Source organism: Penicillium coprophilum (assembly GCF_028826855.1).
Source record: "Penicillium coprophilum strain IBT 35676 chromosome Unknown utg000001l_segment0_segment0, whole genome shotgun sequence".
NCBI lineage: Eukaryota > Fungi > Ascomycota > Eurotiomycetes > Eurotiales > Aspergillaceae > Penicillium > Penicillium coprophilum.
Genome location: NW_026622720.1, coordinates 2,345,697 through 2,370,613, shown reverse-complemented (window position 1 = coordinate 2,370,613; position 24,917 = coordinate 2,345,697). Strand labels below are relative to the sequence as shown.

The 24,917-nt window shown below is 48.2% G+C and overlaps 12 protein-coding genes across 12 annotated transcripts; 7 read left to right on the top strand and 5 right to left on the bottom strand.

Annotated features, from left to right (window-relative positions):
• Nucleotides 1-872: 872 nt before the first annotated feature.
• Nucleotides 873-1,850, top strand: N7500_000896 (uncharacterized protein; the record flags this gene model as incomplete). The annotated part of the gene is made up of 1 exon (XM_056672042.1): nucleotides 873-1,850. One exon carries the CDS (start codon nucleotides 873-875, stop codon nucleotides 1,848-1,850), a length of 978 nt encoding a protein of 325 aa, XP_056537615.1.
• Nucleotides 1,851-2,171: 321 nt separating this feature from the next.
• N7500_000895 (uncharacterized protein) lies at nucleotides 2,172-2,782 on the top strand (the record flags this gene model as incomplete). The annotated part of the gene is made up of 2 exons (XM_056672041.1): nucleotides 2,172-2,648; nucleotides 2,699-2,782. 2 exons carry the CDS (start codon nucleotides 2,172-2,174, stop codon nucleotides 2,780-2,782), a joined length of 561 nt encoding a protein of 186 aa, XP_056537614.1.
• Nucleotides 2,783-3,238: 456 nt separating this feature from the next.
• Nucleotides 3,239-5,037, bottom strand: N7500_000894 (FHA domain protein; the record flags this gene model as incomplete). The annotated part of the gene is made up of 3 exons (XM_056672040.1): nucleotides 3,239-3,829; nucleotides 3,890-3,986; nucleotides 4,040-5,037. The coding sequence occupies 3 exons, from the start codon at nucleotides 5,035-5,037 to the stop codon at nucleotides 3,239-3,241; spliced, it is 1,686 nt and encodes a 561-aa protein (XP_056537613.1).
• Nucleotides 5,038-6,399: 1,362 nt separating this feature from the next.
• On the top strand, nucleotides 6,400-8,497 carry vac8 (protein anchor VAC8; the record flags this gene model as incomplete). Its single annotated transcript, XM_056672039.1, has 6 exons — nucleotides 6,400-6,573; nucleotides 6,701-6,821; nucleotides 6,881-6,994; nucleotides 7,043-7,288; nucleotides 7,347-8,096; nucleotides 8,166-8,497. The coding sequence occupies 6 exons, from the start codon at nucleotides 6,400-6,402 to the stop codon at nucleotides 8,495-8,497; spliced, it is 1,737 nt and encodes a 578-aa protein (XP_056537612.1).
• Nucleotides 8,498-9,021: 524 nt separating this feature from the next.
• N7500_000892 (exosome non-catalytic core subunit CSL4) lies at nucleotides 9,022-9,762 on the top strand (the record flags this gene model as incomplete). Its single annotated transcript, XM_056672038.1, has 1 exon — nucleotides 9,022-9,762. One exon carries the CDS (start codon nucleotides 9,022-9,024, stop codon nucleotides 9,760-9,762), a length of 741 nt encoding a protein of 246 aa, XP_056537611.1.
• An 899-nt stretch (nucleotides 9,763-10,661) lies between these two features.
• Nucleotides 10,662-14,264, bottom strand: N7500_000891 (GTPase RIA1; the record flags this gene model as incomplete). The annotated part of the gene is made up of 6 exons (XM_056672037.1): nucleotides 10,662-11,041; nucleotides 11,151-11,464; nucleotides 11,521-13,044; nucleotides 13,100-14,040; nucleotides 14,114-14,134; nucleotides 14,202-14,264. 6 exons carry the CDS (start codon nucleotides 14,262-14,264, stop codon nucleotides 10,662-10,664), a joined length of 3,243 nt encoding a protein of 1,080 aa, XP_056537610.1.
• Nucleotides 14,265-14,631: 367 nt separating this feature from the next.
• On the bottom strand, nucleotides 14,632-15,161 carry N7500_000890 (DUF4604 domain-containing protein; the record flags this gene model as incomplete). Its single annotated transcript, XM_056672036.1, has 2 exons — nucleotides 14,632-15,077; nucleotides 15,134-15,161. 2 exons carry the CDS (start codon nucleotides 15,159-15,161, stop codon nucleotides 14,632-14,634), a joined length of 474 nt encoding a protein of 157 aa, XP_056537609.1.
• A 472-nt stretch (nucleotides 15,162-15,633) lies between these two features.
• On the top strand, nucleotides 15,634-17,293 carry N7500_000889 (WD repeat PRP19 family protein; the record flags this gene model as incomplete). Its single annotated transcript, XM_056672035.1, has 5 exons — nucleotides 15,634-15,646; nucleotides 15,720-15,764; nucleotides 15,818-16,244; nucleotides 16,305-16,768; nucleotides 16,827-17,293. The coding sequence occupies 5 exons, from the start codon at nucleotides 15,634-15,636 to the stop codon at nucleotides 17,291-17,293; spliced, it is 1,416 nt and encodes a 471-aa protein (XP_056537608.1).
• Nucleotides 17,294-17,701: 408 nt separating this feature from the next.
• Nucleotides 17,702-18,939, top strand: N7500_000888 (putative RING finger domain protein; the record flags this gene model as incomplete). Its single annotated transcript, XM_056672034.1, has 3 exons — nucleotides 17,702-17,842; nucleotides 17,927-18,733; nucleotides 18,793-18,939. 3 exons carry the CDS (start codon nucleotides 17,702-17,704, stop codon nucleotides 18,937-18,939), a joined length of 1,095 nt encoding a protein of 364 aa, XP_056537607.1.
• A 3,865-nt stretch (nucleotides 18,940-22,804) lies between these two features.
• Nucleotides 22,805-23,032, top strand: N7500_000887 (uncharacterized protein; the record flags this gene model as incomplete). Its single annotated transcript, XM_056672033.1, has 1 exon — nucleotides 22,805-23,032. One exon carries the CDS (start codon nucleotides 22,805-22,807, stop codon nucleotides 23,030-23,032), a length of 228 nt encoding a protein of 75 aa, XP_056537606.1.
• Nucleotides 23,033-23,388: 356 nt separating this feature from the next.
• Nucleotides 23,389-23,652, bottom strand: N7500_000886 (uncharacterized protein; the record flags this gene model as incomplete). The annotated part of the gene is made up of 1 exon (XM_056672032.1): nucleotides 23,389-23,652. One exon carries the CDS (start codon nucleotides 23,650-23,652, stop codon nucleotides 23,389-23,391), a length of 264 nt encoding a protein of 87 aa, XP_056537605.1.
• A 507-nt stretch (nucleotides 23,653-24,159) lies between these two features.
• Nucleotides 24,160-24,699, bottom strand: N7500_000885 (mitochondrial 54S ribosomal protein mL43; the record flags this gene model as incomplete). The annotated part of the gene is made up of 3 exons (XM_056672031.1): nucleotides 24,160-24,451; nucleotides 24,518-24,600; nucleotides 24,661-24,699. 3 exons carry the CDS (start codon nucleotides 24,697-24,699, stop codon nucleotides 24,160-24,162), a joined length of 414 nt encoding a protein of 137 aa, XP_056537604.1.
• Between the last annotated feature and the right edge of the window lie 218 nt (nucleotides 24,700-24,917).

Here is a 24,917-nt window from a genome sequence, read left to right as displayed (position 1 = left end):
ATCGGGACCAGGGTTGCCGTCATGGAAAGCGGGTCCAGCGACTCTTTGGTTCCGGGCCCACTTGACATAGCGTTATCAAGCACGTGACTTTATACACGCCAGTTGGGAAGTTATAGACAAGTCGCTTGCACAATGTCTGCAATTCCCGCTCTTTTCTGCCGTCTAACTATAAGACTGGAAAGGGGCTCTTGAAAAAATCTCATAGTAACCAGAATATCTGAAAAGACCGTTAAATATACCTCTGAAAAGACCGCTGAAGAGCCCTATAAGAAAGACATCATAAGGTCGCAGAAGCGGCCGTCTACTCTTGTCTATATTTTTCGGCAAGTTGCTTCAGAGAGTATGAGTACGACTAAAGACTTTTTTTTTCTCTAAAAATGAAGGAGTGGGATGCTCGGAGTTGAATGCTTCTTCCAATGGAACTAGGCTGGTAATTTTTACCAGATAAATGTAACTGGGTAGTGAGATGAATGATGGCGCTATCGACCACTCTGGAATCTAAAAAGATGGTGATTTCGTAGGTCATGTTATGGGCATTGAACTAAGTATAGGGGCACTCTAATATTTTACACGGGCTGGGTGTGAGAAGTGATCGGCGGTGGGCATGCCTCAAGTAGTGTGGCTAAATCTCGTAGTCCTACTCAAGGATATATGCCGTAGCAAGTAATATGTATGTCATTACCCTTTGGCTGCTCTGATCTCTTTTGCAGGGAAATTACAACCTAAATTTGGGCCAATGAACACGCGGCTGCATGAGGGGGCAAATCTGACGTACAGATTCCCACCTGCATGTATATAAACCTCGGAACCCAACCCTACATCTCATTCTGTCTGACAGCCAGTTCAAGTTAAACCGCGTTCTCAATATCAAAATGCAAGAAATTCTCGTAGTCACCTGCCCAGGGGGCAAACAATGCTCCCACCTCATCCCTCTCTTATATAACAAATCCAGATTCAAACTCCGTCTAGCAGCCCACACCACTGACTCCGCCTCTCGTCTCCAAACGACCTACCCAGAGGCCGAAGTACAAACATGCGACACATCCTCTCTCACCGAATGCCGCAAGCTTCTCAACAATGCAACATCAGTCTACCACGTGGGCCCCTCGCTCCACTCCCGGGAATTGGAAATCGGGATCAACATGATCGACGCAGCCGTTGCCGAAAGCCAAAAGCCAGATACCAAATTCAAGCACTTCGTCTATTCAAGCGTACTCGGTACCCAGCATCGAAACCTCATGCAACATGATCTCAAGAGCCGTGTCGAAGAAAGACTATTACTAAGTCCTCTGAACTTCACAATTCTCCAACCAACCAATTTCATGGATGTGTATCCGCCTGCTGCACTCGCGAAAATCGATGACCCATCTATTGAGTATCTTTGGAACATTTATAATCCAAATATCGCCAATAGTCTAATTGCGCTCAGAGATCTGGCGGAAGCCGGGGCTCGGGTTTTGGACGAGGGGGAACCACATTATCTCGCTCAGTATCCGCTGTGTTCGACCTTGCCGGTATCTGATGCGGAAGTTATTAAGATTATTGAAAGGCAAATTGGTAAGGAGATCAAGGTTCCGACTCCCACGTTTGAAGAGGGTGTTAGCAAGGTCCTGAAGCTTTTATTTGCCGGGGAGAGCGATGTGTATAGTGGGGATCATGTGGAGTCGGATTTGAGATGGCCGGCCTCACAGGGGGACTTGCGTCCTGATATAACAAGGGACGGGGCTGAGAGGCTGATTTTGTTTTATAACCGGCGTGGATTGAAAGGGAATCCTAGTGTTCTGAGATGGTTGATCAAGAGGGAGCCTACGACTGTTGACGAGTGGGTGAAGATTCAACTGAGAGGCTAATCGGGTGGCTATTTTTCCTGCAAGTTAGGATAGCTACCAGACAAACTATTGCAGACAGCTTGGAGGTGGATATAGTGAGGTTTCTTGTTTCGATCTTGACAGAGATCAGGCCTTTCGTTTTTTGTGCGGGATGCCAACAAAAGTTAAATGTTTAAATTTCTGGCTTCTCCAAGTGAAACTTGCCAACTGGAATAACAAAATCAACGTGAAGCGCTTCGTTGTTTGATACTCCAACCATAGCCAATAGGGCTTCGTGAGAAGATAAAGAGGGGGTAAGGACAGGCTGTTAACATTTCACACTTTGACTATATACAAATCAACATGATCTCCTTACTTGATCTACCAGCCGAGATTCGATTGATAATATACACCCATCTATTAAACCCAAATGAATATGTGAAGAGCTATCACAAGTTCAGAGACCCTTGGTCCTCCCCGGGCAGCGGTCCTCTTTGCGCCATTCCTCGACCTTATGTGAAGCGATATACACCATCGATTCTTCTCATCAACAAAAGGATTACCATAGAGGCTCTTCACCATTTATATCGAGTACCGCTCACCCTCTACGGTACTCCCAGCACATATTTCGTCATGCGTCAGATGGACATCACAGAATTCATCAGCGAGCATTATCTGCAGCGAATCCATCATGGTGTTTTGCGACTATCCCATGCAAACAAGAATTTTGTCCTCTCGCTCTTGGACATATGGGGTGCTGCGAACCAGCTAGAGCGACTCGATGTGTATCGCCCCAAGACTCAGCCTGATAGTCAACACTGGAAAGTTGTAGAAAGCAGGGTGAGTGATTTTGCTTTTGAAGAAAGGATATATCCTGATGGCTTTGCTAGCTCGGCACCTTCTCGAGTATGGTTCCGGTTATATTTCACGAGGTTGATAGTCTGTCTAAAGTCAAGGCTCCCAGTGCGATTTAGGTATGTACATGCAAGCAGTGAAAAGACTACTGTATAAGTAGAACAGTTAAACCGAATGTGTGATTACTTAGTAATAATGAAAGACAGTCTGCAGGCTAACGAATGAATGTTCCTGGTTCATCAGATGTGCCGAGATTCAAAAAAGTCCAGACCTCGAATGGGTATCAGTAGGTTTTGGGGGAGGGGGTAAAGGAAGGAGAAAAGAGAACGCTAAGCCGCCATAACGAATCAAACTAGATGCAAGAGATACGCGCTATTTAACAATGCAGACGGTGTATATGGAGTGTGCACATAAAGAAGCCAACGCAGATGTGGTTCCTTGCAGTGGTGTCGTCGAATGCGCAGATGGAAAACCCCCTACAGAAGGGTAGATGCCAAAAAAGAATAAGAATAAATATGTATTAAAACGACCCAAGCCCTCGCTTTCCAGAGATTAGTTCGACCCAAAGTGACGTATTAGGGCATTCCGGCTCGTCCATCAAAGGCCAAAGGGCCCGAATCATTGCGTGGGGTTAACGGGTTGTCGTCGGACGTTTCTGAGCGGACTGGCGTGTCAGTTCGTAGCTGTGATTGGCGACCCGGTGGCACGCTGAGTGGTTGCGTGGGTTGCCATCCGGGAATGTTGATGGTTGCGCTGCGAGCGAGGTCATCGGTGCTTGAATTAGGGACTGGCGAGACTGTGCTTCGCGTATCGTCGGTTTGCTGGTCATCCTGTAAGTGCAGGTTCTCGACATTGTTCACCAGGTTTTCTTCGGCAAGATCTTCGAGCTGATCGGGTGGTCCTTCCAAGCTGTTTGTTTCGACCACTGAAAGCTCTTCCGTTTCGAGTTGCTCTCCAGAGTCGTTGGATGGCCGGTCTTCTGTTGGTTCTTTCTCTCGTTTTTCCTCCGAGTCATTCGAGTCATCGACCTCTGCGCTGAGATCGGTAAATGCCCGACAGTTGGGGCATTGGAACATTGGATAATCGGGAGAATGGAGCAGCCGACTGATGCATTTGTAATGCCAGACGTGTGCGCAGGCTGCCATGAACAAACACTGGTAGGGCCGCTTGATTATAGTTAGTAGATGCGAGATTGGCCATGGGCGAATACAAAGGAAAGAACGAACCAGAACCGAACCAAGGCAGATGGAACATTCACGACATCCCGAATAATCAGACGTTTCACCCTTGCCCAAGTTTTTGATAAGACTTTCCGTATTTTTGCTGGGATATTTGTTAGCATCACACGACACTCCGGACAATAAGTAAGATCCCACTTGAACTCGTTAGGCTGCTGTTGCCATGATCGATTACATTCAATCCGAATCCGAACGCATCGGAAGATCATTTCTTCTCCCCCTCGGAAGTCAATACCCAACTGCACAATATCGCCGTCTTTAATGGAGTACAGACGGGACACCATGTTTGGCTGACTCAAACGCATGTGGTTCAAAAAAGTCCCCGAAGAGCTGCCAACATCTTTAATATGCCACTGTCCATTCACATATAGGAACTCGCAGTGTTTCCGACTAACGACCTTTGATTTGAATCCCACGGGGGCATCCGAGGGTTCGGTCGGGTTGGGCGGGGGTATACCATCACGCTCCGAGTATCGACCGACGCGAATAACACAGCTCTCTGATGGTAGGGTTCGGGCGATTGGGACGAACGGTAACGAGGGCCTCGAACTCTGGAGGGAGTCTTGATAGGGGAAGAACCGAATGGTCGCCTTGGTCTCCGATTTTGAGGGGGCCACCGGCGCCTCTGCAGGAGCGCTGGTGGGCTGGATCACATTATTTGAAGCGACCGGTTCAGGAGACGGAGTGGACTCTTGAGAGTTTGTGGCACGCTCTAACGTGCGCGGTGGCGGACGATGGACGGCCGAAGAGCTCCTCAGACGCGCCATCGAGTTGGGAGTTCTGGTAACGTCGTTGGACGGGGTGGAAATGGAAGGTGTAGAATCGGCGGATTCGGTAGATGATATCTGACTGTTGAGTTCGGCAAACCCGTAACTCGGGGCGGGCGCAGAGGTGTAACGAGAGAGGGGTGGGTGATCAGGTTCAGGGCATGGGGGAGCTGTGGCGTTCGCTGGCGGCGAGATGGAGCCTGACGTTGAGGATCGCCAAGGAATTCGACTACTCAAACTGTGTCTATACGTGTGCCCGGGCAAAGATGACAGATTTTGAGTGTAGGTTCGTAACTGGCTGAATCGGCGCAGGCGACTGGGGCGAGGGCAGTCGGGGAGGGAGGTGGAGGCGGTGACTGAAGCAGACATGGATTCGATTTGGTGACCATGAAAAGAGTTCAACATGCAGATGAATCAAATAGTGCCCAGAGATTCGAGGGGCAATATCACAGGGATCTGCAAATGGGCTGATGTTCAAAGATTACCAAGACATTAGGGAGGTAAGGAGAGATTGACCCAAGTGAAACAAAGAGCAAAGAAGAGAGAGAGAAAGGAGAGGGAAATTTCCTTTTGTATATATGCTCTCTTTCACCCTTCTCTCTGGTATTTGCCATCGGTTATTATGCCCTGACAGTCGTCCATTCTTGGCAACCTCGGACCCCAGACCTCGTTCCCCGCATAGATGAGGACTATATATGTTCAAATGCTTGTAGAATATGATCGAATCGTCTATCTAGTAGAGCAAATATCGAGAGAGTCGTACAGTAGCACAGTAGCCCCCATAGCAAAACCCGAAGAGAACGGTATTCCCAAAGTATATCAGACTTATTACCTCAAGTACCGCAAGTACCTACGGAGAAGACACAGCCCTATATGGCCTGAGGCAAATTTTAACGCCCTTACTTCATGTACAACATAGCATCGAAGCATACCTGAGAGTATACTTCAGTGTTATCTGCGTTTGTATGCAGCAAACGGTGGGTATTCTTCTGAATCCGCTTAGGATCCAGTAGCATTCCATGTGATATGGAAATTCCCTCCAAAGCTTCACCATGTACGAAGTATGTGACTCTATCTGGTGATCTAACAATCACGAGAGCAAAGATGCCTTTGTTGCACGGACCCTCGAAAGGAGGCTGGAAGTTCTTTGACGGGAAAGATAAAAGAGGTTGAACTTCCATAGTGATATGGTGAAAGATCTTTCAGACTCTCCGGACAGAGGACAAGGAGAGCTAGAGATGAGTATACTTAGAGATCTCTATCAGTTGTATAACCGGTGATGGTAGATGCAGTTGATCTCCAGGGCTCCTATTCCGGATTGGTCAGCCTTTAGAGCTCCCCCGGATAATGTATGCGTTGGAGCTGCTTAAAATGGAGAATCTTGAATTTCAAACCCTTAAAAGATCAAGAACTTGAAGATGAATCTCAAAAAGAACCACCTTGGAATTCTATTGAGATCACAATTGTAACAGATAGCAATTTAATCTCAAGTTTCTGCCTGAGGAGACTAGTTCGATCTCTCTCCCCCTCCCTTAAGCTGGAACTTCCTTCCTTCAAACATCAGGAGGCTGCCCTCCAGTACCTTTTTTTCTTTCCTATCACGCGCCAGTTGTTCTTTGTGTTTCCCTCAGCTTTGGTTTTATTCGACTCCTTTAATCTCACCGTCATCGACTGCTTACCTTTCGCCTCTATCTCCGACTCCATACCGCGCCCGATGCGGGCCTAGCCAGAATGACTGGAATTGCGAATGCCTGTCTGTCTTGCTTTTCAGCAGTAGACCGATGGTGTCATATTACAGCATGTCTCGGTCCCATCGGAGCTCGATCTCGAGACGGTATCTACGAAACCACCCTGGCAGATAATGAGCGAGAAGCGGTATCAGATCTTCTAGGCTACTTGGAGAACGTACGTGCTACACAATTCATCCTTCTACCTCTCTACCTGTATCCCCCCGAATCAGAGGCAGGGATTTGGTTTGCCGAGGGTTACCGTTCTACTCCGTGCATACCGCTAACTTCCCAACTATGTACAGCGCGCGGAGACCGACTTCTTCCACGGCGAACCACTACGAGCTTTGAGTACACTGGTTTACTCCGAAAACGTCGACCTGCAAAGAAGCGCTAGCTTGACATTTGCTGAGATCACAGAGCGAGGTGCGTTTTGTCACTTGGATGACGATGATGCAATACCTAACCTTTCGTCCTATCTGCAGATGTGCGCGAGGTCGATCGCGACACCCTCGAACCTATCCTTTTCCTACTTCAAAGTTCAGATATCGAAGTCCAACGGGCTGCTAGTGCAGCGCTGGGGAATCTCGCCGTAAATGGTTGGTTCCCATCGTCTTCGTTCCCCCACGGTCGCTGACTCCATACAGCCGAAAACAAGGTCTTGATCGTCACCCTCGGGGGGCTGGCTCCCCTGATTCGTCAGATGATGTCGCCCAATGTTGAGGTACAGTGCAATGCAGTTGGGTGTATTACCAATCTCGCGACGCATGAGGAGAACAAGGCCAAAATTGCTCGCTCGGGTGCTCTAGGTCCGCTCATTCGCCTGGCCAAGTCGAAGGATATGCGGGTCCAGCGAAATGCGACGGGTGCGCTGCTTAATATGACCCATTCTGGTAAGCGACTTCGATCGATTTATCCCCAGAAGCGCTGTTTCTCTAACATGAAGACCAGATGACAACCGACAGCAACTTGTCAATGCCGGCGCCATCCCTGTACTCGTGCATCTCCTCTCATCCCCCGATGTCGACGTTCAGTACTACTGCACAACAGCTCTTAGCAATATTGCCGTTGACTCGACGAATCGCAAGCGACTGGCCCAAACTGAGTCGCGCCTCGTCCAATCATTGGTTCATCTAATGGATTCTTCCACCCCGAAAGTCCAATGCCAGGCGGCGCTCGCCCTGCGCAACCTCGCCTCTGATGAGAAGTACCAGCTTGAAATTGTTCGAGCAAAGGGTCTTTCTCCACTACTCCGACTTCTACAGTCCTCCTACCTTCCTCTCATCTTATCCGCCGTCGCTTGCATTCGCAACATTTCTATTCATCCTCTTAACGAATCCCCTATCATCGAAGCCGGCTTCTTGAAGCCGTTGGTGGATCTCCTAGGGTCGACTGACAACGAAGAGATTCAATGTCACGCTATATCCACGCTTCGCAACCTGGCTGCTAGCTCCGATCGCAACAAAGAACTAGTTTTACAGGCCGGAGCAGTACAGAAGTGCAAGGACTTGGTTCTCCGTGTTCCACTTACAGTTCAGTCTGAGATGACTGCTGCCATCGCTGTGCTGGCTCTCAGTGAAGAGCTCAAGCCGCACCTTCTCAACCTTGGAGTCTTTGACGTCTTGATTCCTCTGACTAACTCCGAAAGTATCGAGGTGCAAGGCAACAGCGCGGCTGCTTTGGGCAATCTGTCCTCGAAAGGTACTCTACGTTCCCCTTGCTCTCTTTATCTTTGTGCATCCTGTTATCATCTACTAATAAACCCTGTAGTTGGCGATTATTCGATGTTTGTACGCGACTGGGCAGATGCCAATGGTGGCATTCATGGCTACCTTCATCGTTTCCTTGCCAGTGGAGATCCAACATTCCAACATATTGCCATCTGGACTCTCCTCCAACTGCTTGAATCGGAAGACCAGAAGCTTATTGGATATATTTCCCGCTCCGAGGATATTGTGCACTTGGTCAAGATTATCTCTGACAAGAATATCGAGTCGGATGAAGAAGATGTCGATGATGGTGAGGGTGAGGTCATTACGCTCGCCCGTCGATGCCTCGAACTGGTTGGAGCTGGTCCTAAGCAGACCCTGGTTGAAGCTTAAATCTCATGTTTCGTCGGATTATCCCACCATTGTTTTATTTTTCGGTCCTTTCTAAGTCATGTCAGCCTTTCTGTGTGACTCTCTTTCCCTCCCCAAGGGTATTGTATGGACATTAAATCCACCTATTCACTTTTGTCAGCGGGCATTTGGAGTGATCCGGGCTTTTTTTTTTTCTTTTTTATCTCTTCTGTTGTTATATGTCCATGTTATTTCTGGGCCGGTGCCGCTGTCTCTGTTGTTCCGGCGCATACACTGTTTATTCATGCTAGATATGGGCTCTATATTTAATAGCCTACAGACAGATGGACATCACTATAACTTGTACTTGAAAACAGTAGTCTGAAGCATTTGGAAGTAGTTTTAGTCGAGTACATGGTTAGTAGTGTGGATACAAGTTGTGTCCGGAGTAACCTAAATCCGGCCCGTGTTATAGCTCCATAGAAAAAAAGCTCCGGAAAACTCGCTGCCTTTGCAAACTCCAGAACTCTTCCACCTCAACATTGGCCCAACCACAATTTAACACCATGGCTTCATTACCACCTATTGCCATTCCTGGGCAACGACTTGGACCTTTATCCACATACTCTGCTGGTCCCGGCACACATGTTCAGCAATCCTTCATCTACGCTTCCATCGCCGGGCCCGTGGTTGCAGACCCTGTACAGCCAAAGTCACAAACAAGACCAACCCTCAGAGTCTCAAGAGTGATGTGTCCAAAAGACCAAGCAATCACCAACGCAGCCGCCCCCATCGCCACATCAATGGTGTCGAAGCCCCGCTACAACACTCTCCCCGCCGTAGACTCCATCGTTCTCGCCCGAGTCACCCGCGTGCAGAAACGACAAGCCACAGTCTCTATCCTCGTCGTACTGGACGAATCAGCAACACAATCCCAAGACCAATCACGAACAGCCTCAGACAATGACAATGTCGCCTCCATTCTCACATCTGCTGCCAACCCAGAGAACCACAGCAGCACCGACGAACTGCGCTTCCAAGCACTTATTCGCAAGGAAGACGTACGGGCTGTTGAGAAGGATCGTGTAGTCATGGATGAGATGTTCCGTGTCGGCGATATCGTTCGTGGCTCTGTCATCTCGCTCGGTGACCAGAGCTTTTACTACATCACTACCGCGCGAAATGATCTCGGTGTTGTCATGGCTCGCAGTGAGGCTGGCAACATGATGTTCCCTGTTAGCTGGAAGGAAATGAGAGATCCTGTCAGTGGAACTAGCGAGCAGAGGAAGGTCGCCAGGCCGTTCTGAGAACTTGCAATTCTTCGAACTCTATCCCTCTCGCGTGGCTTTTGGCTTTTTGAATAGCCAATGCCTCATGCCCTTACCTCTACTGTTAACTGGCCACATAGCAGTTCAACCAGCAACAACCAAGCAGACTGCCACCGTCTACCCATATGTTCGTGGCAGATCTAGCTTATCCCTCGAGAGCATTGCCTTTCTATCTTCGGGATCCATGGGTGTCAGTGAAACCACACTCCACAACCCCCACTGCGAGGAATTTCTTTGAGGAATATCTTCCAAGCTCCCACACTTGTTCAATGCTCGCAAGTAGCATCATCCCGCTTGAACATGACGACTCTATGTTTAACGAAGCTGGGGACACCACACCTTTGGCCTGACCACACCTTTGGCCTGACCCAATCACGCCAATGTGTACTCCTAAACACGTGTTATTAACATCGATAACGATTCAGAATAAAGATACCCAACGGAGACATGATTGAAAAATCCATGTCATTTCCGCTTTTCCCTTTTCTTCGATCCTCGACTGCAGTCTGCCATCTGTGGTCGCTCTCCCCCATGTACGTCTTTCCAAATAGAGAGGCGTCAATGCCACTCCTCGTAGACCCTTCCGGGTAACCCTCCTTAGTATACACGGTCGAGACCTATGCCATGTCGGACTGTGTTTGTCAAGTGAGGAAGATTGAAGTTTTTCTTTTGAAGAACACGCGGGGGACTCTCATCTTCTGTGAACCTCCAATCATTCATCTGTCATGTCCAAGTCTGCTCAGTGCGACTTAACAGATGTTTTCGGAGTGACATGCCCAATCCATATATCCTACATATCTCGATCCCATTACATACACAAATGAAATGCAAATATATCTCATATTTTGGACTCTATCAAAATAAATAGTACACCGACCTTATTTCTTCAAAGTCTTCTGCTTCTCCGCATCAATCAACTTCCGTCCCTGAACAACCAGACCCTTGCGATTGCGCACAGCGTCCATATACCGCTTGGCAACATTCTGCTTATCCGCAAGTTCACCCAGATCCTCGAGCTCTTCCTCGGTAGCAGGCACCCAGAACGGATCCTCATCGAGAGCCTCGAAGCCCGCAAAGATCAGTTGTGGTTGCGCGGCGCCGGACGTCCGCTTGCGGATCTCCTCAGCGAATCCGAAGGACTCGGCCACGGGGAGAAGCGCCAGAATCGTGAAGAACGGCGTGCCTTCTTTCATTATTTCAGATTGGATGCGGCCTCGGCGACGGGTAACGACTGCGTAGACCTTGCCCAAGACTTCGGCTGTTGGGGTGAAAATGTTGTGTTAGTTGTGTGTTTGTTTTGCGTATGGTGAATGTGATGGCGTTGAGGTGTATTGGGTGACAGGAAGGGAAAGGAAGGAAATACTCACTGGTCGCTTGGATCTCGCAACTGTACATTGCGAGCATGATGCGAGGACTCCAGTCCAGGAAACCGGCCGAGATACCTTCACGGACCAGTCTGATTGACTCGCCCGTCAAGCGGCCCATGTCAAGCTCGTCGCCTGCGTTAGACTGCACAGACAGGTCTTCCAGGAACACGGCCACGCCTTGCATAGGCTCCTGGCACAAGGGGCCTTGGCCTGTTGCGAGCTGGAAGGCATACGCGATTTTGTCGTTGAAATCGCGCACAAGTAGTGCTTGGTGGTTATCACCGTCGATCTGTTTCTTGGCATCGTCGGCCAAGCTTAAAAGTGTTAGATCTGGATGATAGATACATTGCTTTGTGATTGCAATACTCACAATTTCTCGCATGTGTTGACTGCAGTTGCATCGACCAGAATGTTAGGTCCGACTCGTCGGGGGCCGAAGGCGGTGATTCGGTCGACGACGTTCTTCCATAGCTCCTTGTCTTCCTTGACCTCTTCGTTGAACAGCTTATCTAGTCCTTCGCGGAACTCCTGCTTTGAGAGAATGTTACCTTCAGGCGCCTCGCCTGTACCGTCAACGGCGGCAGCTTCAGCTCCGTTCTCGGTCTCGGTCTTGGCTTCGGCCTCTGAGCGCTTCTCCAACTGGAGCTGCTTGATAGTTCCGACTTGTTTGGTAAGGAATTCTGTCACAGCCTCTGGCATCGGCATCACGCGTAGACGAAGGGTCATTTGCTTCGAAGCGGAGACCGTCAAAACGGCTCCACGTCCTAGCTCTGGGTTTTTGGGTGCAGCCATCTCGGGACCATGAACAATGGTTTCACGGTAGGGAACGATAGCCTCGCCGGTTTGGATTTCGCAACGGGCGAAACGCTCCCGCAGATCTGTCACACAACGCTCCAAGTGCAGTTCACCTGCTGTGAGGATAACGTGTTCACCGCTGGGGAGCACTTCGTACTGCGCACAAGGATCACTTTGTTCAAGCAAGCGCAGACCAGTGACCATTTTGCTCAGGTCTGCTGGGTTTACTGGCTCCAATGCAACTCGGACGATGGGCGGCATACTCAACGACACACCAGCCAAGTTGATACTTCCCTCGAGTCGGCTGCAGAGAGTACCTGTCTTCAACACGTGGCCTGCAAGACCTCCAATTCCGAAAACCACACCAGCCGGTACAGATTTGAGAGGCTCGAGAGCTCTGCCCATCATCAAGTACAGATCTGTGACTATAACCTTCTTTGGCTCCGGGCTGGCGTGTGGGTGTGCTGGGGAGAATTTGGGCGGGAGGACATAGATCTCATCACCCACTGTAAGAGTTCCGGAATACAGTCGGGCGAAACCAATAAGATGATCAGGGTCATCCTTTTCCACTGCCTCTTCTGGCTCATCGGTTGTCTCGGTGATCAATGAGGTGGTTTCAAAAATTGATGTCATGCGCTCAAAGTCATCATCTTGTCCATTACTCCGGGCTTCCGCCTGCATCTTTGCAATCTCTTCCCGCTTACGGCGCGCAAGTTCCATGGCTTCACCCGAAGTCATGGCACCCTCGCTACGCCTCTTATTAGACAGAAGCTCGCTCTCCGGGATGGCAACCATCTTGCTGACGTACGCCACGACGGGCTCTTCGGGTCCTGTCTTGAATTCCACCATGGCGGTTTTGATATCGTCGGCAATAAAAGCAGCGCCAGGAGATGTTTTGATCATTTCTGGTAGTCGAGCGGCTTGCGCAGCGGGGGGACTGGGAAGATATTCAATGACGGAAACCAACAGGGCAGTAGATAGCGGCAGCCATTGAGAGAACAGTGTGTTCATGATGTTCCTAGGGTCGCGTCCGCGCAAGACATATACCGGAATGTTAATGTTGAGCGATTTGGTGATTTTCTCCAGTAACACTGGGTCACTAATAGATGTCAATACCAGCGTTGACACGATAGTCGGGTTCATTTTCAACTTACCCTTTGCCCTTGTCACCACCTGTGGTGGCTTGATAAGCTGCCCAAATGCTATCCAAGACCAATTGAACAAACATGGGCTTTAAAGCACGCCCCTTCAAATGTTTCGCGCCCAAGACACGTTTAGTCTTGGGGTCTAGATAATAATCACCCCAGAGCACTTTCTCCAAAACTGTTCGCTTGATTCCAAGTTTTTTCTCGTAAATGGCGGCAAATTGTCGGACTGTGAAAGCCCAGCCATCCACAGCACTGCAGAAGATGACGTTGTTCTTCTCGGGTGCAAAATAGATATCCTCGTCGTCGCGCTCCTCAAATTCAGTTCCCTCAGTGATACTTTGCGCGGATTCATCGTCTGCCAACGACTTCTTGTTGCCTTGGTCTCGAGCTGCTGCTGCGTTGACACGGTCTTCCATACGCTCACGCCACTGCAAATCTTCTTCCATGCGTTCACCCTGGTAGAAACTACCGATGACAGCATTGACCTGTTCCAACAGTCGACTAAGATGCGAGAAAGCCTCAGCGGGGCTCATCTTCAGCTCTGTTACCAAGCGGTCCATCTTGTTAATAACCAAGATCGGCTTCAACTGCTCGACCCAAGTCTGGCGCAAGACTGTCACAGTCTGACTACAGACACCTTCGACTGCATCAACGAGCACAACTGCACCGTCGCAAAGACGAGATGCGGTTGACACCTCGCTGCTGAAGTCGATATGACCAGGCGAATCGATGAGATTGATCAGATACTCCTTGGGCACTGGCGCTGCGTCCGGGCTTGGACGGCGGAGCATCGAGAAGAACAGCGAGATGGCTGAAGACTCCATCGTAATACCTCGAAGCTGTTCATCTGGACGAGAATCCAAGTAGCGGATCTTACCGGCCAGCTTGGGTGAAATGATGCCATTTGTGGCAATAAGACTATCTGTCAAAGATGTCTTGCCATGATCCTAAAGTTGCAAGAGAAATGATGAGAATTTCAAATACAGAGAAAAGATCTAAAATTGAAATTCTTTGACTTACAACGTGGGCCAAAATGCAGATCTGGTGGCTGAGATTAGTATAAAGCCCTGACATCAGACATCAGAGTGGGATGGAGGGGCACACGCACATTTCTTATATCCTCGGGCTTGCGCTGTAAGCGGACCAGCTGGTCGACATTAACCACAGGCATCTTGGCTGATACTGAGACCAAGAGCAGGTTGTAAAAGAAAGGCGACTGGATCCCGCAAGGGAAAAAAAAAGTTGCGAAAAAGTTGCTGATAAAGATGCGCCCTTGGCCGAGACCAACAGCACTTCATTTAATATTTTACTCCGATTCTTGAGCTGTTCGGATTTCTATACTTATACTGACATTAGTACCTATTCTTATACATGATTGACATTGACCTTGATATTTTCTAATCCTGTGATGCTACACTCCGTTGTGTAATCCCGGTTCTATTGACTCATTATGAGTCCTCAATGCCTTGTGCTGAGTCAAACACCCACGATCTGGAAGCTGGCGCAAAGAAATACTCTATCTCAGCTCTGCTAGACTCTCAGTCCTCATCGAACGAGAGCTTGATCTTCTTGGGCTTCTTGGATTTCTTCGAAGTAGCCTTGGGCTGGGCTTCTGAGGCTTCTGCATTGTCCTCACCCACCACTTTGGCCTGTTTTCGTTTCCTCTGACCCCCAACTTCAGTGAGATTATTCTGTTTGCTGGTGGCAAGCTCTGTTTTGGATTTGTCTTGATCGCCAGTGGAGTTGTCCTTTGATGAGTTGCCAGCCTCGCCCTCTTCTTTCAGGCCGCTTTCACCTACCAATGCATTGTATTCCTCCTTGGAAATCACTTTGTTACTTTCTTCATCAAGGTAGGTAGGCTCATCATCATCGTCATCGTCATTGACCTTGAGTCTGGTCGGTCGTAAGGCAGGGCGCTCCAGGCGACCGGTGTTGTCTCCATACTGGCCCCGGAGTTTCTGAAGAAACGCAGGCTGTTTTGCCTCTGTATATCAAATCAGAATGACACGTACCAGTTCGCTAGAGTGTGAAACAACTTACCATATTCAAACTTGGGGTTTTTAGGCATGATGGGAATGCTGCATTCGCTTGCTAGCTTTCAAGTGAAGCTTTGTACTTGTACCTGCCCTTCGCCTATTTCGTAGATATGCAGATCATTGAGAGAAAGCCATTTCGTTCAGTCAAAATAGACAGTATGTCACTATGTGCAAAGCAACAAGAGTTGGAGAACTGCTAAAGTGCAGCACGGCCAATACGGCCGGCTATTGCGACTAGCAGCTGTATTGAGTATGATTGGCTTCTTGCTTTGACCGCCAGGTTTACCGCCTTCTATTTCGGCGTAATTCAAAGTCAACGAGGTGATATATTTTCTGCAGGCAATATTGGCCAGACTTACGTCACTGCTGGTCGCAATACTCCGCCCTATTACACCGCCTTACAGCTCATGACGCTAAACCGTATTAGGACACATCGAAAAGTCCAAGGAGCCGCTCCGCGTCAAGTCCTCTCCATCAACTCTCATCCACCAATTTCAATTAACTATGCTTTGTGCTAGTGAGTAGCCTCCTCTCAATTGCAATTTTGCGCTATTCTTTGAAACAGGTTTCTGACTAACATCCTCCCACAGTCTCCGGAGAAGCACCTCAAGTGCCCGTCGTCTCTACCAAGAGCGGTAAGTCCTCGAAATCACTTTGCGCGCACGACATCAATCTCATAATTAGACAGGCAGCGTATTTGAAAAGCGCCTCATTGAGGCATACATTGCCGAGCATGGCAAAGATCCCGTGAACGGCGAGGAGCTTACCACCGACGATCTCGTTGATCTCAAGTCGCAACGCATTGTCCGACCCCGACCCCCTACCCTCACATCCATCCCGTCTCTCCTCGGTGTTTTCCAGGAAGAATGGGATGCTTTGGCTCTGGAAACATTCACTTTGCAGCAAAATCTGGCCCAGACACGGCGCGAGCTCAGTGCGGCGCTCTACCAGCACGATGCTGCGGTGCGAGTGATCGCGCGTCTGACGAAGGAGAGGGATGAAGCCCGTGATGCACTCTCAAATGTTTCTGTCGGTGCCACTGGCGAGGCTATGCAGGTGGATTCTACGGGCTTGCCCCAAGCAGTGTTGGAACGGATTGAGAACACACAGGCAGCGTACGTGGAATTGGTGCTTTCTGCATTGCATTTTTGGATTGACGACTAACTGTTGGACAGGCTATCCAAGACCCGGCGTAAGCGCACAGTCCCTGAAGGTTGGGTCTCAAGCGAGACTATCTCCACATTTAAACCAATTGAGACCTCCGAACCTCTTTACCCCGGTGGACGCACTTTGTCAATCAACTCAACGGGTGACTTGGCTCTCGTTGGTGGTGTTGATGGCGTGGTCGGTGTCTACTCACTCTCACAGAAGAGTGTCGTACAGACCCTCAAGACAGATGGTGCAGTCACCGATGCGACATGGGCAGGAACAAAGGCTGTTATTGGCTCCTCCACTGGTTCCGTCAAGGTCTTTGAGAATGGTGCTGAAGTTGCAAGTTTCGCCTCCCATGCTGGTGAGGTAACAGCCGTCACAGTCCACGCTACTGGTGATATTGTTGCTTCTGTTGGAGTTGATAAGAGTTATGTGCTTTATGATCTCGCCACGAACACTGTGGTTTCTCAGATTTTCTGCGATGCAGGTAAGAGGTCACCCTATGAAACACGTATCCAAGCCCGATGCTAATTGTTCTTACTCAGCTCTACTGTCTGTCAAATTCCACCCTGATGGTCACTTGATTGCGGCCGGTGGCGCAGATGGAAAAGTCAAGATCTTTGATGTCAAGACGGGTGCCGCTGCTGCGGACTATGCCATGTCCGGCCCAGTCAAATGCCTCTTCTTCTCCGAGAACGGCACTTATCTGGCTGCTGTGGCCGCGCAGTCTACCACTGTATCGATTTGGGATCTCCGCAGCTCCAAGGAAACCAAGGTACTGGACACAGGAAGCCAGATTGAGTCGATTTTCTGGGACTACACTGGCCAATTCCTCTTGACTGGTGGGCCCAGCGGAGTGACTGTCCAGCAATACTCTAAGTCATCCAAGGCATGGTCCGAGCCCCTGCGGAGTGCGATCCCTGCTATTTCTGTTGCTTGGGGATCAGCCGCTCAGAGCATTGTGGCATTGAATGAGGCGGGTGTGGTCACAGTGCTATCGGCACAGTCATGATCACCGGGAAAATACTGTAATATTAGAGCATGCTATACTCTGGACTTTCAATGGTGTTTGTTTTGAGAACTGCAGCTCTTGATGCCACGATATTCACAGACAATCCATGGATATTCACAGGGAACCTTATGTTGTACTAGTCATGAATGAAAAATCATCGTGAATTCACATTTCTAATTGACCCAAGTCCTCCTATGGAAACATGTGAAATACTAATAATGAAGAGCAACAAATATATACAGAAATGAGTTAAATATCTGTTGCTAAACAGCCACTTTGATCTCGCCAACTTGGACTGCTCCTTCACCACATCTCGGGCTGGAATCGGGCAAATTTGACTAATCTCCCATACCGCTCGAAAGCATCGGCAGAACCCCGACCGCCCTTGGCCTCGGCCTGGAAACAAAGATGAATTCCAATCTCACACTTTCACCTTGCTGGTGGCCTTCAATTTCCTCTTTTCTAGCAAAATACCACTTCTTGACTCCAGGCTTAGGTCCTGAAATGAGTGAAAACTCTGGCGTCCAGTTTATGGGCGCCAGAACCAAGGTAAACCTCCATCGGTCGTGGAACGGGCGGGGCACCTGATCAGATCACCAAGAACACAGCTAACAAGATTCCTTTTCCTCGCAGCGAACACATCGTGACATGGAAACAGAGGACGATACAAGCGGCGATGCCGCCTGGGAACAGCACTTCCATCCCCCTCGCTCCGATCACGGTAGATCTGAATCTACCCGGTTGCCACCCAGAAGACGACGAGATGGATACGACTATCGTCGGCCGGTGATGCTTTCGTCTGGGGATAATGTCGTGATTGACTTGACTGAAGATCCGGACTCTCCTCCACAACGTGATGCGACACAATTCCCCGGTCCTCTACATACCCCACACCCGCACCGTTCGAGATTGCGATTTCCCCGAGATCTGATGAACCACATGTCCCCTTCAGCTGATCACCCTACTGTGATTGATCTGGAGGCCGAGACAGCGGTTGATCCAGTAGACCTTTCTCCGAACAATGAGGATGTTCAGATTGTTGGGTCTTCTTCCGTCAGACCAAGACCAATAGAACCAAGGTTCTTGGACAACAATGGTATTCCAATGCATTTTCCTCCTCGCATACAGCCATCGAGAGTATCGGAATACGGGCGATCGAGAAGCGATGAGGAAATGGCGATCAGGCGTGCTGGGAGTAACCTCTATTCGTTGATGACAGAAACGTTTCATCTTGGAGTACCCGGCTTTGGCTATACTCAACCTACTCAGCCTGCGCCCCGCCCTCGTCGATCATCTTATAAAGGACTCAGTCCAGCGCCGGATGGATTTACTCGACTTTTGGCAGAAGATGACGTACCTGTCTGCCCGAATTGCCAACAAGAGCTAGGAACCGGAGAAGGGTTGAAACAACAGATTCATATTGCAAAACCATGTGGCCACGTGAGTATTGTCCATCTTGACTTTATCAAGTCCATTGCGAAAACTAACGATATTGCCAGGTCTATTGTGGCGAGTGCGCTGCGAATCGGTCCATCTCCAAGGCGAAGAAGACAGCTTCAAAGACCAAGCCGTTCTCAAAATGCCAAGTTGCAGGTTGCGGTAAACCTGTCAGCAGCCCCACTGCTATGTACCACCTCTATCTGTGATTTACCCTGGGATTTTCTTTTTGCGGGCACTCATTTGCATTGTGGTGTTGTGGCCATATTCTTTCCTCATTTCGTCGATACCCAAGATGCATGGAACTGGCAGGCGTTTATCTCAATATATCCAATTATGATTCACTCGGAGCTCTTTTGACTTATGCATTGGGTTATTAGTTTCGTGTCTCGTCTCATGTAAATGATTTCTTTGTTCAATGAACACAGTACCTATGTAACTGACTATACTACCTATCCACTCTCTGGCTTTGATAAAACCTGATTTTTATTGAAATCTCGGGTCGAAACTAATTGGGTGAGATTCTTACTATCATTTACCTACAGTACGGGAGGAATGAGGTTTCACGATGACTGTTTAGGGAGCGCCGTTTTTGACAATTCAGTAACCATATAAAACCACTGAACGATAGAACTTTGAAGTATCGAAGCTTATTCCAAAAGCAAGCTTGATTAGGACATAATTCAAGACAAGTACTGATAAATTTCCTATCCCAGGTTATACAAAGAGAAGAAAAGTTGTCTGCACAGCTTATGTTTCCGCTTTTGTATGCCATCTACTTCATAAAACCGAGAAGGGGATGTTAATGGACATATAAAAGCACTACTGAAGGATTACAAAAAAGACATGGTAAGCCTGCATACGTAGACCGCATAAGCTGCTGTCTATCCTTGCATATATAGTTGCATATATGCAGCTGGTAGTTTAAAAAGGTTAATTGATGGTTGATCTATCTCTAGCGCCTCTTCAGAGTTTCTTTAGCGGTCCCTAGTTCAGGATTTCTCGTAGAGGCATAATGCTTCGGGCATTCACAGAATCCCCCCAAGCAAGCATACCTATGAGTACCAGGCTTTCCCCGGGTCATTCCTATCTTACTATCTTAGGCGTTTTTATGAGGCTCAGATTTTAAGTAGATTCCTGTCCTGCTTATACACCTCGCGTGATAAGTATACTCCAATGGTTACTAAGTATATGGATGCACCTGAGGGCAGCCTAGGGTGCCCAACTGACTGCCGGGGTCTAATTGGATGCTTTTAATTGCAGAATCCACACCCGCCTAGCACCCCTGTCCGCAAACTGTGTTGGAGACGGACTTGAATATTAAGCAACATGTTAGTAAGTTCGCCGCCAAAGCCGGCGAGCGATACTATCTACAGGTGATGGGCCATCAACTTTTCAAGCCCTTACCCGTGCGGGCCTATGACCGTCAAGTTGCGACCGGGAACTAGGACAGATTATTAGCCGTCTTTAGACAACTAAATGAATTTTGGGAAGATATGGCCCACGATATGAAGCAGCTCGAGTTCTCTGCCCATCAAATTGTACTTGTCTGTAGGGCTGTGCTCAATCAGTGGGCAGACAACGAGAGAGATTGAACTTCGGGAAACCACACGATGGGGGCTTGCGCTTGACGATATTACCCTTAAAAGTTAGGTCGGTCTTGGTCAAACTCACAAAAAGTGAGATCAATGGATGCATGGCAGACAGGGGGATAGGATACCAGGGTTGCATATGTCAAGCCAGATGAATCATGAAGCTTCGCTCCTGTCACAAGCCGGGTGGTCCTTGTTAATTTGTGCTCCGGGCATTATGGCATGGTCTTCTGCAACTAGTGTTTCAATGTATGATACTCATCCAGTAATTTTGCTGTATGTATGTGGTGAAAATGCATCTGAGAACTGGCTGCCAGCACAAATAAATTTTACGACATGTGTATGTATCATGTACCATAGTCAAAATAATAGACAAGAGCCTAGATTATCTCATGTTTTTTACTTTCTATGATGTGAACATCCAATTTTGTACGGAGTGCACATGAGGTAGGGCCAAGATTAGCCCACAATACAGAGTTGTGCGGGTCGGCCCGATGCCGAACTCAGTGTGGGTCCCCGAGGTTATTTGAATCGATTCTCGCTCGACATACTAATATGTACATATAATGTTCACCAATATAATCCCTTGATTGGCTAACTGCACGAGGTAGGAACACTCGAAAATTACATGTCAGTGCCACTTCTACTCTATCCGTGCTGCTTCCCTAGTTGCAGTAGATCAAGGCCACTTGGGCAATCAAAGCCAAGAAAGCTACTGAACAAGCCAGTATTCAATCATTTTTGACGTTGGCGTAAAGAATATTCGCACTAAGGAGTGTTGTGGCAATGTCAAATGGAAGCTGCATGTCGAGAAGAGACAATTCTTGGCTAAATCTGTGAGATATTCAAACATATTGAAGTTAGTAGCTCGGTATATCCACTGAGTTATAAACGCTGAGACGTCTCACACTTGTGCTTTATCTGATGATCAAATTTCGTATATCTATTTTGGCCAGGCTCGGTCAAGGTGATTCGGAATCTCTTTGGCAATAACTTCTGTCTAGTGTTTCAGAAGTCTCCGGTGCTAACTCATTATCGTGTCTAGGAACATTATGCAAGTGAACGACCGATCTGGGAGCTGGATAGAACATGATCTTATGCTTATAGTTTATTAACAATTTAAAATGTTTATTTGTAACAATTCTATCTATGGCAAATCTTCAAAACACCTCTGTGGGTATAGCATGCATTGCCATCCACTTGGTCAACTTATCGAATCGGCGACATTTATGGTGCGTGGAGAAGTCTACCTCGGCCCCAAGCAAATTGGAGGCATCTAGCCTCAATAGCACGAGTATCACACCCCCTACACACATAATATGCATACATAGTGTCTCAATGCAGTGGTTAACATGGCTTCTTGACATAACAAATGTAGTTGATGGAATACCTCCACGTTAGCTTCGGCGCCTCTGCCATATTGTGCGGGTGTGGGCTTCCAATTTACATTCGTCGATCGATTGAGCGAGGCTAGCTTGTTCAGAGGAACGTTGATATTGTTTTCTATAAATCTCTAGCAGCTTGGCCAAATTCTCAACTTGACAGCAATCCCTACGTCTCCAAAGACGATCCCATGCGAGTTCTAAGTTTGCAGTTGGCATGCCTCGGTAGACGGACTCTTGGTGGAAGTCGTTTGCCCAGTCGACCTCATGATATTCCACTGCCTCTTGCATCAGAGCTCAAATCTTGCAACCAACAAATGGTTCACAGAAGGCTAGGGTCTTTTGGCCAGGCGACTTAGGACCCACAGTAAGATGACAACTGCATTGCACATTTTTGGTCACTGGGTGCAAGGATAGTGAGCGATGCAGTTGGCAGCAACGTCGATAGATGTGGGATTTTTCTATCCCGATAAGAGGGAATTTATCGTACTCTCTATTTTCTCCTGCAGAAAGGTTTTCTTGAGAGTGCGATACCCTCATATTAGACAGTTTGATGGCCATTCTTCTTCTTCCTCAAGGATTAGACACCTTTGTCCTCTTCTGAGCAATTCCAGTGTTTTGAGAAGCACGTAACTAGAATGGGGTAAAAGCAAGAGCCGAAAGGTTCGGCTGATTCTCTAGCACGGTTCCAAATTCGGGATAGATACGCATTGAAAGTCGCACATGGGTTGCCAAGTCTAAAGCTAGCCAGATATTCCATTACAAATCTGGCATTCATTGTTGCAATCTATACCTGCCACTATCCATACAACCGAACGGCATATGGACTCAACTCACAACTAACTGTATGACTGTTTCCCTTACCGTTTGGAGGCAATGCTGGCTTATTGAAGTCGACTCCCATGCATTTTTACATTGGTAAAACCTGAAAATATGTCCAATTAGGTGTTACTAGATCACTTTGGTAAGTGTAGTTGTTTTAGGACTTGTCTGCTTCCAAATCTCCTATACATACACGCTATTTCCTACAATCTGTTCTTTTAATCTTGTGCAATTTACAAAGATATCGAGGGCTAATCTTTCCCTCGCACCCTGCTAAAATGAGATTCTCGCCTGCTTTGTTCGTTGCGCTCTCTGCCTTTTTTGTAACTGCGGTTGCCGTTAGCCAAGGAGCCTCGGCTAGTAGGAGCTACGAGGAGGAACACTTTCCCAAAGGGAATAACGCTGCCGGTCATAGGTTTGAGAAGGGCTACGAGGAGAAATACCCTCATAAAGAAAACGGCGCTACCAGTTTTCGGGACGAGATGGCATACGACAAGTCGAAATAAGTCACAGTAACGGTCAGTCCCCTCTATGATCTTTCACTAACGTCGGTCACTGACTGGATCCCTTAAGCTCACTCTGTTGGCACTGTGCAATCATATTGACACGTGTGGGAATTAAAGAGCCTTGCATGGATATGAGCCCTCATTTATGTAACACGTACAGATTGAAACTTGCATACTTTGAGCTAAACGTAACTCATAAATGATGGTTCAAAACGGACAAACCCATTGCTATGTCCTTTGGCTATCTCACATATCGATGTTCAGATCCAACAGTCATGGCATGATGACTTTCTAATGGGTATTTGAAATGGCGCCTCTCTGATTGTAGTCAACTCTAGACCAAGTCTATTACTCTTCTAGATCTCCTTTTCAGACTCCCTCCGGACCCCATACTTCTCTTTGGTTGTGATCGCCTCGTTATCTTCCTCCTCACATTCAAGCCGCCGGTTCGCCCGTAAAGCTAGAGGCCTCCCAGCACCAAGTCCCAATCTGCCAAGTGGCTTCTCCCTTTCCAATATATCACCAATCCACCTGGGAATATCACCCTGGGCCTTTACCGTGATTTTATTCTGACCGACACTCAAAGGCAGGTTTTCCACAATGGAACCTCTAATCCTCATTATGGCAAATGAGTCAAGCTCTGCAGTTCAACGAGGCGTCCAGGTGGCGTAGATGGCAATTGGGATGAGCATCAAGAGGTGCAATCCGAGGGGGATAGAAACAAAGATCGATTATACGCAATGGGATCGGTCAAACATAAAACATTCAATTGCGAAGTTGCAGAAAATCGGTACAGAGATACCTACATTGTATATACATGCAAGTACTTATGTCGAGCAAGTCTTGCAACATCCAGGACTTATGACAAGACAAAATTCAAGGCTGACACTTGAATATGGATATAGGTGGTTAATCTTGGACTTGTCTTCAAATCGATGCAGGTTCGGTTTTGGTATGCATAAAATATGGGTTTCAGAACACCATTGGCTTCCAGATAGCAAATAGACAAGAATGAAGAAATAAAGCAGAACCCAGGTCAATAGTACAGTAGATTGCAGTGAGGACACCTGATAGTCACCACTGCTTGAGAGAACAAGAACCGTGAAAATAAAATATAACAAATCCGTCTAGACACCCCGTAGATCGCCGTGGTATGGTGACCAGATACCACGCACACTCTCATTCAAACTTGTGACCGGCTTCTTCACCCGCTTCAACTTCTCTCCACTGGCTTCCTTCAGGAGGTTTGCCTTCTTCAGGATTTCGCTGGGTTCCAAGTTCCGTACACATACAGGCTTTTCGCGGCCGTTGATGTAGAGGCCCTTAATCAGAGGGTGCTTTTGGGGTCGGGGAGAGACACGGATTTCAATCTGAGGGTTTTCGCGGGCGAAGGCGGGGAGGTTTTTCTCTAAGAAAGCACTGTGACGCTCAATGTCAGTCGGATAGTTCTGGAAAGCCAAATTGCACCATCTAGTATAAACCTACACCATGCCCTTTGAGCTGCCCGCGAAGTTGCAGTAATGGAAGTCAAGGCGTTTGCATTGTAGGATGAAGGCACCGGCGCCGTTCTAGGCAGATAATCAGGGTCAGTCCGGCAATTGAATAGCAGAAGTCTGGGCATAACATACCCTGGCCGCCGTCGACGTTCTAATTCCACGCAAAGGCATCTTTTCAGTCGTCAAACAATTATCGTCGTAGTTTACGAGTCGCGATGGCTGCCCGGGGCATTTTCTGGTGCACGTGATTTGCAAGGGCGGTGAGTCGCGGCACCAATGGCGTGTGCAGCGAACTTCCATCATTTGACGCTAAGACCAGGATTGCGACGCGAAGCTCTCCCTCCTGATCGACTTCCACACATCATCTTTACTCCACGTCCTGACTTAGT